This window comes from Vulpes lagopus, chromosome 4 (genome assembly GCF_018345385.1).
Source record: "Vulpes lagopus strain Blue_001 chromosome 4, ASM1834538v1, whole genome shotgun sequence".
In the NCBI taxonomy this organism is placed as follows: Eukaryota; Metazoa; Chordata; class Mammalia; order Carnivora; family Canidae; genus Vulpes; species Vulpes lagopus.
Genome location: NC_054827.1, coordinates 85,672,620 through 85,690,953, shown reverse-complemented (window position 1 = coordinate 85,690,953; position 18,334 = coordinate 85,672,620). Strand labels below are relative to the sequence as shown.

The 18,334-nt window shown below is 31.7% G+C and overlaps 1 protein-coding gene across 4 annotated transcripts in view; it reads right to left on the bottom strand.

Moving 5' to 3' along the window:
• The window catches only part of SSBP2 (single stranded DNA binding protein 2), a 285,052-nt gene that overhangs the window by 171,864 nt on the left and 94,854 nt on the right, over window positions 1–18,334 (bottom strand). For all 4 annotated transcript variants that reach the window (XM_041753163.1, XM_041753161.1, XM_041753164.1 and 1 more), the window contains exon 4: window positions 10,007–10,091. In XM_041753163.1, the coding sequence (XP_041609097.1) occupies window positions 10,007–10,091 (85 nt within the window). The remainder of the gene's footprint in view (window positions 1–10,006; window positions 10,092–18,334) is intronic.

Here is an 18,334-nt window from a genome sequence, read left to right as displayed (position 1 = left end):
TGTGGCCTATATAGATCATTCAGGCATTGACATAGTTTGAATCTCAAGTTTTGCTTCAAAAACCATAAATAGCTTTTGAATATCTTAGGAACTCAACATAGTACATTAACACCAAACAAATGTTATTAGTTGCCTTAGAGTTCAAAATAGAAGCACCCTGAAATAGTGAACTGATTCGGGACATTTCCTTGGCTATGCAGAACACTAGTTAAGCTATCTAAGCGAGTCTATCCAGTGTGGTATTTATCTCCCATTGGTCTTAATGGTAGCACCTTCTTTCCTAACACCCCCTAAATGTGAGCACTTTTTCCCAAAATTTCTATTCCGAGGCCTCAATTCTTAATTTACCCTTATTCTCTCATTATTTAGCCCACTCTTAGCTGAACCCACTTTCTCTATGTTCTTCCTTCCAAATTTCAGATTTCTCTGAAATCTGCTAATGGTATCTGCTAATGAATCTTGGTTCATCAGTAATGTTAACTACAGATTTCAAACCTTTTCTTTCTTCCTTGATTCTCACAACTCATCTTTTTTATTCTTCATTTCCATCTTTTACTTTTTATTGTAATCGCTGCCACCCTAACTAGAGGGCTTTTCAGCTTATACCAAGACTATTAGGGTAGCCTCCTCCTAGTCTTCACCCTTAGTCCTTTCTTTTCTTCAGTTCCTCTGACATAATGCCCTCATATTAATCATCCTAAAATATAACTTATTATATTTTAGGTAAGCTCAAAAAATAATTCTCCATTGCAGACATTAACAAAAGTTTTATCCAGGATAGTTGAAAAAGTACTCAGGAAATATTTGGAAAATCTCAATTTTCCTGGCAAAACCTCACTCAACTTTTAAGCAATGGCATATCTAATAGAATAAGTAGGTTGAACCAAAATAAGCATCTTTCAATTTTTTTAAGTTTTTTGATTGTTCTGGATTCTGACATTGGTAATATACAAAGGAAATAAAGAGAGGCAGTTCCTTTTCTTCTTTAAAAATTTTAACATAATAAATCACGCATATTTTAAAGTTTGATAAGAAAAATCATGAAACTACATTAAAAATATCTATATTTTCTTTTTGAAGAGATTCCTAGAATTTCCTTCTAGAGAGTTCAAAGATTCAAAAGTTAGCACCTGAGCTTTGAGAACTAATGATATCTATCTGCTGTGGCTGGCTGCAAATAATTCTTTGTATTATAACAGCAGATGTTTGTGGTTTTAAACCCAAGAGACAGGGAAAAGTATCAAATCAGATATATGTAGGGTGGAGGGGGACCCCTTAATACTCAAAATAAATGCAATCAAATTTATAAACATTAAGTCTGAAAATAGGTAATGCATTCTTATTTGTACAAAACTGTGTGTCTCATCACTTATAGCCCTGTCCATTATTTCTTAATAACTACTACGTAAATTTCTCGTATATATTCAAAGATACAATACTTCAATTTGTGGGCATTTATTTAAAGAGATATGGATCCCTAACCTCGCCACCAATGCCCACAGAATCCAAGAAATACAAGAATAATTGAAAACTAGATTGTGGTAAAAAAAAATTAAAAAAAAGAGTTTTGCCAAGTATTTTTAATGTCTTTCCCTCATATCAAAGGGGAAAGGAATAAAACACAAGACAAGACTAGAATGAAGTTGTCTAAGTTGTCCAAAATAGAGCTATTATTTTTTTTGGCCTTTTTGTTGTTTGTTTAAAGATTTTATTTTTAAGTAATCTCTATACCCAACACAGGGCTCAAACTTACAACTCTGAGATTAAGAGTTACGTGTTCTACTTTCTTTTTTCTTTTTTTTTTAATGTTCTACTTTCTAAGCCAGGTGCCCCCAAAATAGAGCAATTCTATTTTTTTTAATAGAGCAATTCTAAATCAAGTTGTATAATATATGAAAAGTAAACAAAGTGGCTATAGAAATATGACACCGTAAATCTAAGGTATTTAGATATATTTCACTTTTCCTTTTAAAAATCTCCAAAATAACTTACTACATATGACTTATAAATTTATGCATTTCCTAGTTTTAAAAGTACATTAGAAATAGGTATTATTTTTGAAAGAGTATCATATTTCTATCAGGTTTTGTTTTTATGTTAGGACTCTTTTGGCAACATAACCAGAGGCAGTGTATCATCAGCATCAAAAATAGTAAAGAATAAAGATCTTCCCATATTCATCTTTTCACATTCACCAGAAACTTTTATTAAAAATGAATACATCAGTATGAAGAATGAGATTTAAGATGAAATTCCTTTAAACCATATTTTTTGAAAAAATGTATTTTCCACAATGAAACAAATTGTCAATAAGCTCATCCTGTTCTGCTTTTATCTCTTTTCCACATTAGTTTCTTCATTCATTTAAGGGTTTCATAATATCTCTCTAATGCTACAAATTATGCTATAAAAGATTTTTAAGTCGAATCCTTCCACAATGCTTTATAGTTTCTTTGATTGTCTCCTTTATTCATGTTTTCTGTCAAATGACTGACATCACATATTGCCCTATAAGAAATCCCAGGATCAAAAGAAATAAGAAACACAGCTGATACTGTTATCAGCAGTACTTAGAAACCACCCAGAAGCAATCCTAGGTGCAGCGACAGACAAGCTAGAAATACAGACACACAGACACCACAGGTAAAGTGGTGAAAGTGTGTTTTCAAATTAACACAGGCTACACAAAACCAAAAAATAAATAACTTACCTTATGCTAGAAAGAATATAAGGTGGTTTATAAGGTTTATACATGGCAAAAGAAATTAAACTGGATCTTAAAAGAAATGAAAACAATGATAGAAACAATACAGCAGAAAAGGTAAAAAGTGAATCTTACTACATCGCTACCTACTGAGGTGAAGAAAAGCCTATATACTGACAATATTAGTCACACACCTATAACAGTTTTTATCATCTTTAATGGATTTTAAATGTAATTCTATTTGTTCCTAGCCTATTAAGAACTGTAATTTATATGCATTGTTTAGGAGAATTATGGTCTAAGGTGATTCATTCATTTGAGCATTTACTAACTATAGCTACTATATGCCGAAATCTAAACACATATTAGAATTTGTGTGTATTTGCCATCTCTCTTTCCATATTCTTACATACATATATATAAATTCTGATTGATATAACAATATGAAATATAATCTCTCCATGTATTTTACTACTTGATATTTCAAACTTCTTGGGGAAAAGTCTCTTTCACTTGGTGGTAGCCCATGAGAATAGGGATATTTATTTTGTTCACAGTTAGATTCCCTAGTGCCATGCCTCCCGAGATATAAAGCCTTTGCTGTCTGCTTTGATTCATTTGTTATGTCTTTACAGACTACTGTTTTATCTAAATTTGTTTTGAAATACAAAATGAATAAAGGTAGTATTAAATGACCCTCCTGCAACTACCCATCCAGTTATATATACTAAGACAAGAAATAACAAATACTTATTAGATAATATTTTATTTAATCATTCATTTATATAAACACCCCACATAATTTGAATATCTCATGTCCAGCACCACAGAGGGCATAGGGGATGAAAAAGACAAGTAAAACAAAGCCTAATCCCTGAGGAAGTTCACAAATCATTATAGAAAACATCTCATTATAAAAATCTAATACACTGGAATATTAAGGAGGTACACGGAAGATGTTATCACAGCAAAGGGTATACTTAAATCTGCAATAGTTTCTTTTTCTTTTATAAAAAATATTTCAATTGAAGTATAGTTGACATACAATATTATTTTAGTTTCAAGTGTGCAAAATAGTGATTTGATAATTATATATATTATAAAATGCTTAATACAATAAGTGTAGTTACCATCTATCACCAGACCAAACTACTACAATATTACTGACTATGCTATACTTTCTACAGAAGTATTTTCCTAAATAATACATGATTGAGAAAATAATTTTCATGAGGTAGGAATAAAAACATTATTCTCCTATTATTTTAATTATATAATATCATGTTTTATATAATTTTTTAAAGTATCCCATCACTACAAACCTATAATATAACAAAATCCTTTCTAGATGTTATAAACATTCTCTTAGGCAAGAATATAAAAATCAGCCACATGTTATCAACACTTATGACTAAAGTCTATCACTTTATCCAAACATCCGAACAATTTAAAATATCTCTAGTCTCATGGAACTAGAGGGTATTATGCTAAGTGAAAAAAGTCAATCAGAGAAAGACAATTATATGATCTCATATCATAATTCCACTCATGTGGAATTTAAGAAACAAAACAGAGGATTACAGAGGAAGGGAGGAAAAAACAAAACAAAGCAAAAATCAGAGAGGGAGACAAATCATGAGATTCTTAATCATAAAAAATAAACTGAGGGTTGCTGGAGAGGAGGGGAGTGGGGAGATGGGGCAAATGCATGATGGACATTAAGGAGGGCATGTGATGTAATGAATACTGGGTGTTATAGAAGTCTGATGAATCACTGACCCCTACCTCTGGAACTAATAATATATTTTATGTTAATTGAATTTAAATTTAAAAAAATAAAACATGTCCAGTCTCCCAAACTTACAGACTACTGCATTGTCAACATTTATTGAACATCTATTATTTGACAGACCCTGGGGAAGAACAAATCTAATTTTCTGCTCTCAAAGAGCTCATTGTAATAATGTGATTTCATTACTACCACACTAAAGCAATAATATATTTTGGCCCTATCATTGCTTTAGGACAATTAAGGAATCTTCATTCATACCAGAGAACTAAAATTATAATCACTATATACATTTCTCATTAAGTTCAGTATTATATATTGATACTTTTCTTAGGAAATGAATGAAATTAGAAATAAATTGTAAAATAAAACAACTCTATGTTAATCTGAAGCAGAAAAAAAAGCTAGTAAACATTAATTAACTCCACATAAAAGCATTGCCTGTGATTTCAGGGTAAAATAAAAACATAACCAGTAAGGAGAAAATAAAAGCTAGTTCAATAAACTTTCCAAATTAGTAGGTGTTATTTTTAATCATGCAAGGTGACCATTTACTTTTTAATCACAATATTATTATAGTATCTAATAATAATTTTACAGCTCAGATGAACTTACTTCTCACTCAGGATAAAAATAACTGGTTCATGTTAGGTATCTCCTAGCCACATGGCAAAATAATTGTTCTATAGTAAAACCTCTACATCCTCTTATAAGATAAATTCCTAATTATTAAAATTTCCTCCAACATTTCTGATTTTATCCTCTACTTCCCTCTAGAAAATCAACAGGTGGACATATTTCACAGTACCTGTCATAGTAGAGAAGAATCCAACAGATTTGTTTGGAGATCATCCCTTTATTTGATGCCATCAGGTCTCAAAGATGAACCATAGCAATACCATAAAGACATTAAAAAATACTGTACATATTTCTTTTCTAAAATTAATTATCTTAATTATAGCTTAAAATCTTGTTATTTTAAAATTTAAAAATACAAATATAGAAAAATAGAAGATAAATTTATGAATTTTGCAAAATATGATAAAGCAAACACATGGTTACTATAAAGTAACCATCATCATGGCCAGGCAAAATGGAATTTTGCCAACTATCTCAAAAGCCCTTTCCATGAGCCCCATCCCAATCATAACCTCTTCCCATTTCCCATTAGTAACCATTATCCTAACTTGGATAATGATCATTTCCTTGTGTTTTTTAGAACATTGTGATCCAAAAGTGCATTCATATACACTATTAACTGTTGATTTCCAAATGTATCATGATTTTACATATAGTATTGCATATAGATGCTAAATATTTAAATGTTTTAAAATATAAATGCAAGAAGATCAAGGTTTTACTCATCTTAAATGTTTTCTTTTTTCTCACAATAAAATATGAACGGTGTGATTTTTTGAAGGAAAGAACATTAACTTTTGAAGGAAAGGATGTCTATAACCATTTGGCAAATAAAATAATAAAGTGACAAAAATCCATATTCTAAAGAAGCAATGGTCAGGAAAACTTAAACTAAAAAAAAAAAAAAAATTAAACCAAAAGCTAAAAATGTTTCTAGGATAACAACTACCATAAAAAAATAATTAAAAAGTATACAATGGGGGCACTTGGGTAGTTTAGTCGGTTAAGCGGTTAAGCATCTGGCGTCAGCTTAGGTCATGATCTCGAGGTCCTAGGATAGAGCCCCTCATCAGGTTCCCTCCCCCTCTGCCCCTCCCCATAGCTCATGCTCTCTCTCTCTCTCTCTCTCTCTCTCTCTCTTACTCTCAGGTAAGTGAATAAAATCGTTAAATAAAAAAATAAAAAATATACAATGTCTAAAAGTACCATCTACTCAGTTTATAGATCTCTCCCTTAATAGGTACAAATACAAAAAAAAAATGTTTTTCATAAGCGATGCTAAATGCCTACAGCATATAAAAACACAGGACCACCTCAAATGTAAACTTTATTTTCTTAAGTTTTTTATTTTCTATTTTTATTTTTTTTATTTTTTTTAAAATTTTTTATTTATTTATGATAGTCACAGAGAGAGAGAGCGAGGCAGAGACACAGGCGGAGGGAGAAGCAGGCTCCATGCACCGGGAGCCTGATGTGGGACTCGATCCCGGGTCTCCAGGATCGCGCCCTGGGCCAAAGGCAGGTGCTAAACCGCTGCGCCACCCAGGGATCCCTATTTTCTATTTTTAGAAGAGACACTGTAATTCACTGAAAGGTAAAATTTAATCTGTTTTAGAGTAAATTTCCTGAATATAAAATTAATATTAACCAAAGATATTTGGAAAATACAGATATATAGACAAAAAATAATAGTTATGCATTTTTCCAATATAAAAAAGTAATCATCCTTAATATTTTAGCCTATTTTTTAATTAAGAAGATTATTTGTTATTTTCCTCATTATGCCTCCCCATTATTTCTTCCAAAAAGTAGTCTACATTTTGTTATCCATTCAATCATATGGATAAACAAAGACTATAAAATAACAAGACTACTTTTTTAATCATGAGCATATGGGACACCTCGGTGGCTCAGTGGTTGAGTGTCTGCCTTAGGCTCAGGGGGTGATCCTAGAGTCCCAGGATCGAGTACCAACATTGGGCTCCCTGCATGGAGCCTGCTTATCCCTCTGCCTGTGTCTCTGCCTCTCTTTCTCTGTGTCTCTCATGAACAAATAAATAAAATCTTAAAAAAAAATAAACTTAAAAGTAAATAAATAAACATGAGAATTTTACATGCAAATAAGTATTTTTTTTATTCTAAAGATGAAGGTATTAAAGAAAACATTTATCAGAATGCCTCCCAAGAGTTACCTTAAAATTCAGTAGGTCTACCTAATAATTACTACTTAGAAATGGTTCCATAATGAACTCTAATAAAGAAATATAACATTCTAGAATTTTACTACAATCTTATTATTTGTTCCTGTTTCCCATTTTCTTCCCTGAGTTTTTCAAACTTCTGTATCTACACATTAAAGATGAATTATGTTGATCATTTTCAGAAACTGTCACTATGTCAGAAAATCCTACTCATGAAAATTACCAGTAAAGTAAGCTACAAAAAAAGTGTATTTCTAAAAACCCAATTATAACATGAAATTATGTAAGTCAAACTCTTTCACAAATCTCCATTTTAAAAAAATTGGAGATGTATTATCACTGAAAATAAACTGGCTTAAAGTTATAATAAAAATGCCACATAAAAAAAAATCAAATTTCTTAAAACTAATACTTAAGGTAAAGTCATAAAATATCTAATAAAGCATGTGCTTTATTACTCATAATATTACTCATACTCATAATGTATTTAAAAATCCAAATACTTAATTTTTTCTAAACTACATTTTCTTAGGACCAAATTACATGCTAAGGGGTTATTCTTCCCTTGAAAATCTATTCTGATCTATTTCACTATTTCTAATATAATCTAATCTATTTCACTCGTGCCTCTAGTCAATGCTCATTTTAAAAAACCTTGAAATATTTAAGTGGGTTCTTAAAGTTAGTAAGTGTTAATACTCTTTGAAATACTGAAAATGCCTTATGAATGCAACACGTATATGACAACGATGATGATGAGGCTCTGACAATGACAATGATGTATCTAATGCTTCTATGAGATCTATATTAGTTCAATATTCCTTATAAGACCTCCATGGTGAACAGCAGGGTGCATCTTCCTCTACAATAGAATTATGAAGAAGTATTTATATAATTAATTTCTTAAAATGTAGATTCACAAAAATTATGGTCCTTGGACTACAATTCTGGCATTATTTAAGGTCATCTAGTTATCAAAGTTAGTGAGTATTTAAAAAATATTTCCCATGACTGATAGACCACATCTGGATGTGTCTTTTTGGTGTGGGAGATATATGAGGTGGAGTATCCATCCCCCTCTAGCCAGATTCCTTATTGTCTTTTTTTTTTTTATAATTTTTATTTATTTATGATAGTCAAAGAGAGAGAGAGGCAGAGACACAGGCAGAAGGAGAAGTAGGCTCCATGCACCGGGAGCCCGGTGTGGGATTCGATCCCGGGTCTCCAGGATCGTGCCCTGGGCCAAAGGCAGGCGCCAAACCGCTGCGCCACCCAGGGATCCCTAGATTCCTTATTGTCTTGATGGTTGGGTCTCTGCTCTACTTTCTGCCAAGGGTAAAAATGGAAAACAAGATTATCCAGATAAATACTATGTCCTGGGCCCTGCCTTATCTGCCTTTTCTCTACTTTTTCTTTATATGCAGAAGCATCCCTTTCGCTCATCTTCTCCCCAAGAATTATTATTATTGTTTACTGCATAGCAAGCTTTATGAATATAATCAATATCAGATGAGGCAAAGCATGAGTAGTCACGTTAACCAGTTTAGCACAAGGTTAAAGTATTACACAGTCCCTGCCAGATTCCCAAGACTTTTACTTCTCTTCAGCCTGTACACTTTTCCTTATGCTCTTTGGGGGCTGTAATGTTCTGGCTATGCCTACTCTTTAGTCTAAGGCTGAAGTATGTCTTTTGGAAGAACAAGGTCTTTTTTCCCTTTTGAGCGCAGTTTTAAGGCTATTCACACAGAATGATGTCCCCCTCCTATCAACTAAAATAGCTCTCTGATTAAGTTTTAGGTAGTCACTACCAGATGACCTCAGGTCTCAGCTCCATTTCCACTTCCTTCAAACTAAGGACACTGGATTTCCTTCCTCCCAAACTCAGGTTGTCCTTCCTTTATGGTCAATTATGCAAACAGTATTTTCTCAGCCCCTTCACAATACCATCTTATTTTTAAATGCATTCTTTTCCCTAAAAAAAATCTTGCATTTTTTTCCTCCTCCTCTTTTTCTACAGTTCTACTTCCTGATACCATAGACTCTCTAAAACCACATTTGCAGTTCTTCTAACAAAATGCTCAATATACATCACCTAGCTATGGATAGTACATGTCCTTCCTTAGGAATTAAAAAAAAAATTTTAACTGCATTTTTGTTTTTGCACAGAATCTTTTGCTCTCTTGTGTTTCCTTTAATTCACAATAAATTTTACTTGTAGAAATGAATTCAGTGTAATGGATATTTAGCCTTCTAATATATAATCCAAAGGTATAAAAAAGAAAAGTATATTATCATACATTTTTTCAATCTTATATACAAAAGAGGAACTTCTCATTTACAGAATTCTTATGACTCCTTTTATGGAATACAGAATTAATACTTAATTTTTATAAATCTGAATTTTCACAAATCAGGCATACTTATAGATAAAAAAATAAAAACCTTTAATAACTTGGCATTTGGACTAACCTCTTATCCTAAGATTTTCAACAATACTTAAATACTCATTTGTATTTCACTTTTAAAGTTATAACCCTATTTCTCCAGAAAAAAAAATAACAGCCAATTTCTTAAAACCAAAGGAAAAGAATAGATGGTCCAATACATTTTTCAGGAGCAGTAATTAAAAAGAAAACTGATAATATGACTTAGTAAAATTATATATTAACTCACATAATCATGGAAGGCTTTTGCTTCACTTGAATGTTCACATGTTTCCCGTCTTTCTGGAGCTGCACAGTAGAGATCCCAAAATACACTAAAAAAGTAATTATGGTAACATTAAGAAAATCATATAACACCAAAGGAGAGATCACAATTCCAAAAATTGAAGACATGTATTATTCTTTATATAAAAAGTGTTTTCTTCTTCAGGACAAATATTTCTTTAAAACGTTTAAACTCAGAAAAGGTTCTTCCTGCAATAATTGGGTATAATCTAGCTATCTCTCAGAAATGCTAAGATTTTTTCTAAAAGGATAATTTTTAAAAATTTTAAACTGTCATTCTTAATTGTCTGTTTATATCACTTAAACACAATTGAAATAATTATAATGCTTTTCATAATTTTCCCATGAAGAATAAAAACAGTAAATAATATCCTAATTTAATCATTAAAGAATAAAGTAGTTCATTATTTTTTTCAAGATAATTTTGTTGTCCAACTACCAGGCCAATATCCTGACCATTAAATCAGATTGTTCAAACAAATATATGTTCTTAAAATATCCTCTTGTTTGCCCTTGCAATTTCCAAAATAGGTTAGTAATTTTGAAGATTCAAAAAGTTCATGTTCTCTTTTTTTCCTTCTATTCAAGAAAATGGGAATAAGCAAGGTGAAATTGGTTGGGAAAAAATAATTACCCTGCTTATAAAACTTATGTCTCTGATGATTCTTTCATCTGTAAAATTAAAAATGAGCATAACCAAAGGATTGAAAACTCAGGAAAGCAAATGTCTAGAAATACTGGAAACGAACAAAGGTAATTATACTGATCAACAGAAATCTTTTTTTATTATACATTTTTCACTCTATAAAAATTGCAAAGTAGATTAAATCAAGTAGTTAAGAGCACAGGTTTTGGAATAGGATACATCTCAGACAGAAGCCAGCCCTGCCAATTAATTACTAGCTCCAGTTGCCTGAACAAGTCAGAAACACAATTTCCTCCTCTATAAAATGGGGTTGTTGAGAAAATTAAATTATATAACAAACAGAACATATGACATAGAGTAAGCATACTAGCAATAATATAATCAACACTGTGATTAGCTTGTATAAAAGCTTAATATGCATACATATTGTTAGGGCAGGTCATTGTACCAAGGGCACAGGTAACGATGGTACAATAAAAACTTGGTAAATTAAACCTGGCCTCTTTGGTTTGACCCTTAAAGACTCAGTCTGAATTTCTCTCTCCCCAGATAGAAGAAAACATTCTGTAGGCGTTATAATACAATGAGTTCAGTAAAATAAGATTACCTTCAAAGGTGAAAAATATGAATGATTGAACATTGGCATTTAATTTCCTTTTAAGTTTCTACAATAAACAAGGAGAATAAAGAAAAAATAATTTGAGTAAACTTCAATTCTTTTAAGAGAAGGAAATCAGTTAAAAGTTGTGCTTGGCCTTCCTATCTCCCTTTTAGTATAAAAAGTACAAGAATTACAGATATACAAAGATACAGCTAAAAATTTTCCACCTGCATCTAGTGTGTTATGAGTTATAGTATATTGCAATTATTCTTATTTTTCATGTTCTTAAGAAACTTCAAAGCTTTTAAACCAAAATTTCATAATGGTTGGTAATCTTTAAACTGTATTAAGTTTAATCATAGAATATTATGTGCAGAATTATAATACCTTAATATCTCTTCTTATTCACTAATTTTCTAGCAAATGTTAAAAGATCCCTCTTGAAAATTTTCACATTATTTTTATTTATTTTTTTATTTTTTTTATATATTTACGATAATCACACAGAGAGAGAAGGAGAGGCAGAGACATAGGCAGAGGGAGAAGCAGGCTCCATGCACCGGGAGCCCGATGTGGGATTCGATCCCGGGTCTCCAGGATCACGCCCTGGGCCAAAGGCAGGCGCTAAACCGCTGCGCCACCCAGGGATCCCTATTATTTTTAAAATGTTTCTTACAAAGTGGACTGGAAGAGAACCATTAATTTATAATTAGATTACATCCTAAAAGTTATTAAATAACTATAAATAAATGATTATTTATACATATATAATTAAATTGAGGTTTTACCCTGGAATAGTAACACTGTTCTATTTCTATTTTTTGGTTTCCCTGTATGGATTTAATCAGAGTCAAAAGTTTACAAGATCAAGATGAGGGATAATAAAACAATTTAATAAAATGGGATAACTTTATATGTGGTTTATTTCTGACAATCCTACATTACCCATGTATGATCTCCTTGAATAAAGATCAAGATACATATCCTTTGAAGACATTTACCAAAGAGAAATACACAGTTCTACAATAATAATTACAGATATTAATACTTCACTCTCAGTACTGGATAAAACAACCAGAGAGAAGATAAAAAGGAAATGGCAATTAAACAACATAATAAACTAACTTCTCAAATGCAATTGAGGCATTTTCCAGGATAGGCCATAAGTTAGAGCATACATTAAGTCTCAAGATTTGAAAAGATAAGTAGATATACAAAGTATCTTCTTTGACCACAGTGGGAATAAGTTAGAACTGAATAACAGAAGGAAAACTAAAAAATACACAAATTTGTGAAATTAATGCAAACTCCCAATGAATCAAACAAGAATCACAAGGGAAATTAAAAAAAATACTTAAAGATGACATGAAAACCCAACATATGAAAACTTATGGGATATAGTAAAAGCAATTTTAGAGGGAAACTTAAAGTTATAAATATATTTAAAAAACAAGACAGATCTCACATCAACAACCTAACTTTAAAACTTAAGGAACTAGTAGAGCAAATTAAACCCAAAGCTAGTAGAAGGAAATAACAAATAAAGATCAGAACAGAGATCAATGAAATCGAGAACAGGAAAACAACAGAGAAAATCCATAAAATCAAAAGTTGGTTCTTGGAAAAGATCAATAAACTTGACAAACCTTTAGAGCTAGATGCTAGAAGGGGGGTAGGGGAGAAGCCTCAAATTACTAAAGACTCCACCAAAAAAAAGTTAGAACTAAATAAATGGATTCAGTAAAGTTGCTGGATATAAATTCAAGATTCAAAAATCATTAAGTTTCTATAAACCAATAATGAACTGTCAAGAAGAGAAATTAAGAGATCAATTCCATTTACAACTGCACCAAAAAGAATAAAATACTTAGAAATAAATTTAACCATATGATCAAGCAATTCCACTTCTGGGTTTATACCCCAAGAAATTAAAAATCTCAAAAAGATATTTATACACCCAGGTTCATAGCAGCATTATTTACAACATTTAAAACTGGGAAGCAATCCCAGGGTCCACTGATGGATAAGACAATATAGTATAAAAATGCAATGGAATATTATTCAACCTTTAAAAGGAAGAGAATTTTAACATATGTACAACATGGATGAACCACGAAGATATTATGCTAAGTGAAATAAGCTAGTCTCTAAATGACAAATACTATATGATTCTACTTAAATAAGATATGTATAGTAGCCAAAAATCATAAAGAAAGAAAACAGAATGGTGGATGACAGAAGCTGGAAGGACAGGGAATAGAGAGTCACTGTTTAATGAATATAGAGTTTCAGTATCACAAGATAAAAAGAGTTATGGAGATGGATGGTGGTGATGGTTACAAACATTATGAATGTATTTAATAACACTGAAATACTTAAAAATGGTTAAGATGGTGAATTTTATGTTTTGTGCATTTTGCCACAATTTGAAAAAACTGAGGGGAAAAAACACAACTTACCCCTAGCCAGCCTTTCTAGGTACCATTTTACATGACTAAAACAAATGTTCATTATATTTTGTGTATTCAGAATCTCTAGTCCATCACTTCAAAGACCATATAGCTAAGGTGGCTACCAGAAAACTATGAGATACTAATAATAAAGAATACTCATTATAAAAATAAGGTAAAATTTCAATTTAAAAAACCCTACTCATTAGCAGAGTTTCACAATTAAGTAAAAATAATCTGAAATAGGGCAGCCTGGGTGGGTCAATGGTTTAGCGCCGCCTTCAGCCTAGGGCCTGGCCTGATCCTGGAGACCCAGGATTGAGTCCCACGTTGGGCTCCCTGCATGGAGCCTGCTTCTCCCTCTGCCTGTGTCTCTGCCTCTCTCTCTCTGTGTCTCTCATGAATGAATAAATAAAATCTTTTTAAAAAATAATAGTAATCTGAAATATGAAATTCAAAGTACAAAATTAGTTTAAAAATTAAATAAAAATTTATTTTTCGAGCTATGATATTCATGTTAAAGACATTTCATTTATTTTATAAGTATTTGTATGTTTTCACCTAAGAAGTGATCACAGAAAAAAAAAAAAAAAAAAAAAAAAGAAGTGATCACAGATGGGAAATATACTTCAAAAGTTTATCTTTTCTAGAAAATTCAACCTATGTGTTTGCACTATTTAGCTGATCATACAGTATATTGGGACTGCTATAATACCATCCTAATATTTGAAAAAATTATGTTATGTTAGTTATATCATAACAACAAAGCTTCATTGTGATCAACATGAGTTCACATTCTGCAATTAATCCATGCTTGGCTTTGTGAGACAGTAGACAAATCACTTAGCTAATTTAGAAAATAAGGTTAAAGACCACTATAAAACCTTGATAAATTAAAATTTTAAACTATTATTTTTTTCTAATACTTCAAGTATATATATTAATGCAAAATCTATGCAATATGCTACATCATATCCTGCAGAAAAGAAAAAAAAAAGATATAATCCATGGCATCAATGGCTGTATGTGACTGTGGATCCAAAACTAGTGATGAGTTGAATTCAAAATTTCATCTCAATTTCCTATAGCACCTAAATACCACTCTGAAGAAGTTACATCTCATATGTCATCAAGACTTTACAAATATTCTGGGCAAATGCTTTTGGCTGATATTATGATAATATAACACTTATATGAAAATGTGGACTTGTGTCTTAGAGGAGAAATTAGGCTTTTTAAGTAGGTGAGATTTGTAACAATACTTGATTTGTTCTTAGCTGGAAGAATTTCATTGACTTCTTTAGTAGCTTTTTTGAGGTCCCACTGAACTAATTCCTTGATTCTCATTAGGACCGAGGGCAGATAATTCTATCATTCCAAAGACACAGACTTCCTCTTTCCACAACCAGAAATGCAAGCGGCTAAGGAGCTTCTCATTTGCTCTCACCTCTACATCTATTAAGTTTGATATAAAAATATAATCTTTGAAATGTGGAAGATTCATCATTATGAGTAATGGTTTAGATTTACACAGTTTCTTTGTTTCTAAGCAGATACAAGTGAAAAACATGTGTTTTACAAATGAAGTAGTTAAAGGGGTCAGTCAGTTAAGTTACCTACTCTTGATTTTGGCTCAGGTCATGATCTCAGGGTTTTGAGATTAAACTCCGTGTGGGGTTCCATGCTCACCGTAAAGTCTGCTTTTCCCTCTCCCTCTGCTACTTGCCCTGCTTGCTTTCTTTCCATCTCTCTTTCAGAAAGAAAGAAAGAAAGAAAGAAAGAAAGAAAGAAAGAAAGAAAGAAAGAAAGAAAGAAAGGAAAGAAAAGAAAAGAAAAAAGAAAAGAAAAGAAAAGAAAAAAAAGGAAAGAAAGAAAGAAAGAAAGAAAGAAAGAAAGAAAGAAAGAAAGAAAGAAAGAAAGAAAGAATTTTTAAAAATGAAGTACTCAGAGACTAAAACACAGGAATCAAAACCTGCAAAATATTAATATCTTTGTACTTGTACCATTTATTATTATTAAAAATTTCCCCACATAAATCAAAGGAAAACACAAGATTTCCAAGTTGAGGATTCTCATCCAAACACCATTTTTCTTCTACTCTGAGGATGTGAGTGAAAATGATTTCACTAGCTGTCAATATCTCTATGAAGTAAGGAAAGCAAAATAGTTGTCAGAAATGTCTACAAGGGTGAATAAACATGCCAGAGGGGTCCAGAAGATTGGATGCTAACATAATTATATAACCTTAATCCACTGGCCACATTCAGGACTTTCTGAAAAAATAAAAATAAAAAAGAAGGAAAAAAGCAAAAACCACAGGATATATATATAATTTTGAGCAAGCCATGTTACCATAATTTCAAATCATTAATAGCTAAGGAAGTTATTTCTCTTTGGCTCCAAAAATATTTTCAAAGAATCTTACATACTCATAATCTATACTGAAGATAACTATCTATTCCTAACTTACATAAGAGTAGGGTTTTATATAAAATGTACATGTACCTGTTCATCACCTTAAAACTTCCAAATACATGTACTTGTCTTATTCCTTAGCATTATTTAATAATTTACAAGATGCAAGCATTATATCTTGTCCCACTATCATAAAATTCTCACAATACTCTTGGATTAATGATAAATTCATATTTTAAAGTATCATTAAAATAGCTTCTGTGCTAAAAAAAAAAAAATAGCTTCTGTGCTAAACTCAAGCATCATATACTAAGCATTACACATTCAGCATTTAATCTTCCCATTATTATTTTTTTAATCTTCCATTATTATGCCTATTTGATCAATGAGAGAGATGAAGCTTAAAGAGATTAAATAATTTGCCTAGAGGTCACACAGTTGATTAGTGGCAGAGCTGGACCTGAACTTTTTAGTTCTTATATCATTTTACCTCTAATGTGAATATGGTATTAAAGAGTTCTCACTTCAAGATGGCTCATGCTGATTATGGGCAAGGTTATGCAGCTTTGGCAGTCCAAGCAGTGTCAGCTCTTATAAGTGTAGTAGATACCTGTCCTAGATAAGACAGCAAACATTTTGTTACCCTACCTTTGACCCTCATACTCCAACTCATTTCCTGAGTATCCTATGGCAACCACCCCCTCACCCTACATGCAGCTGCCAGTGATGCATGGATGCCTCAATATAGACCAGACTCAGAAGAGACGACTTTTCTGAGTCCCATTTTTATCTACTGTCTAGAATTAGCCACTCAGGATGTTCAAAAGGGAACTGTAATTAATGTCTTATTAATAGTGGGCCACTAAATTCTGCTCTGTGTTGAAGAAATATCATCTGTTACTGAGATGAGCACTGGTTACAATTCAGGAAATTTCAATTCTAATTCTAAATCTGACCTTGAGAAAATAGTTTTTTTCCATTAGTTTCTTTGTGTAAAAAGAGAGAAAATAATATCTGTTGTGTATTTTACAAGCTTTAATACAGATAGAAGACATGATATATGCAAAAGTACTTTTAAAAGAAGAATAAAGGTCCTAAAAATATATTCTAAAAAATTCTCATAACTAGTATGGCAAGAAACAAAGAAATCTCCCTATTAATACAGTAAAATTAGTCCCAGTTTCATTTCTAATCCTTCATATTTAGTGGAAAATTCCATGTTATTTACAATGTCTTCTCATCACCAAATTTTCCTATTTTTTCATTCTTTTCCTATTCTCCCAGATACCTTTTACTTCTTCTTCATAACTTAACCATTTATGTACTTTGCTTTCTCTCTCGCTAACACTTTTTATTGCCTTCTCACCATGATTATACTCCCATTTTAGTTGTCACCTGCATTGTCTTATATTGCTGTTTAACTTTTTAAAAAGTTTTTATTCAAATTCCAATAAATTAACATACAATGTAATACTAGATTCAACACTTCCATACAATACCCAGTGCTCATCCAACAGGTGCCCTTTTTAGTCCCCATCACCTATTTAACCCATCCCCCCACTCTATTTTAACTTAATCAAATAATTAGTTATGCAACATCTATTATAGGCAAGACATACAAGAGGAGTAAGAACCAGTCTGCCGATGATAATTATTATACCATTCTAGTGAGCCAGTTGGCTAATTCAGTGCTTTTGTTTTCACATGCATAGCTAAACCTGATGTCATCCATTAGATTCTAAAACCATTAGAATGCTAGTGTACTATAAGATTTGACTTCCCATTCCCAGTGAAAAAACTGAATTCATGATAATCTTAGTTATTAGTATAATTTCCCTGCAATGTCAGATATATTTAATTTCAGGATAAAAATACATGGGCTCAAAGTTATTTCCAAAAGTGTTTTACATATAAAATTAAGTAAGAATTGGGATCCCTGGGTGGCGCAACGGTTTGGCGCCTGCCTTTGGCCCAGGGCGCGATCCTGGAGACCCGGGATCGAATCCCACATCAGGCTCCCGGTGCATGGAGCCTGCTTCTTCCTCAGCCTGTGTCTCTGCCTCTCTCTCTCTCTCTCTCTGTGACTATCATAAATAAATTTAAAAAAAAAATTAAAAAAAAATAAAATTAAGTAAGAATAAAGCATAATTTCTGCCATTA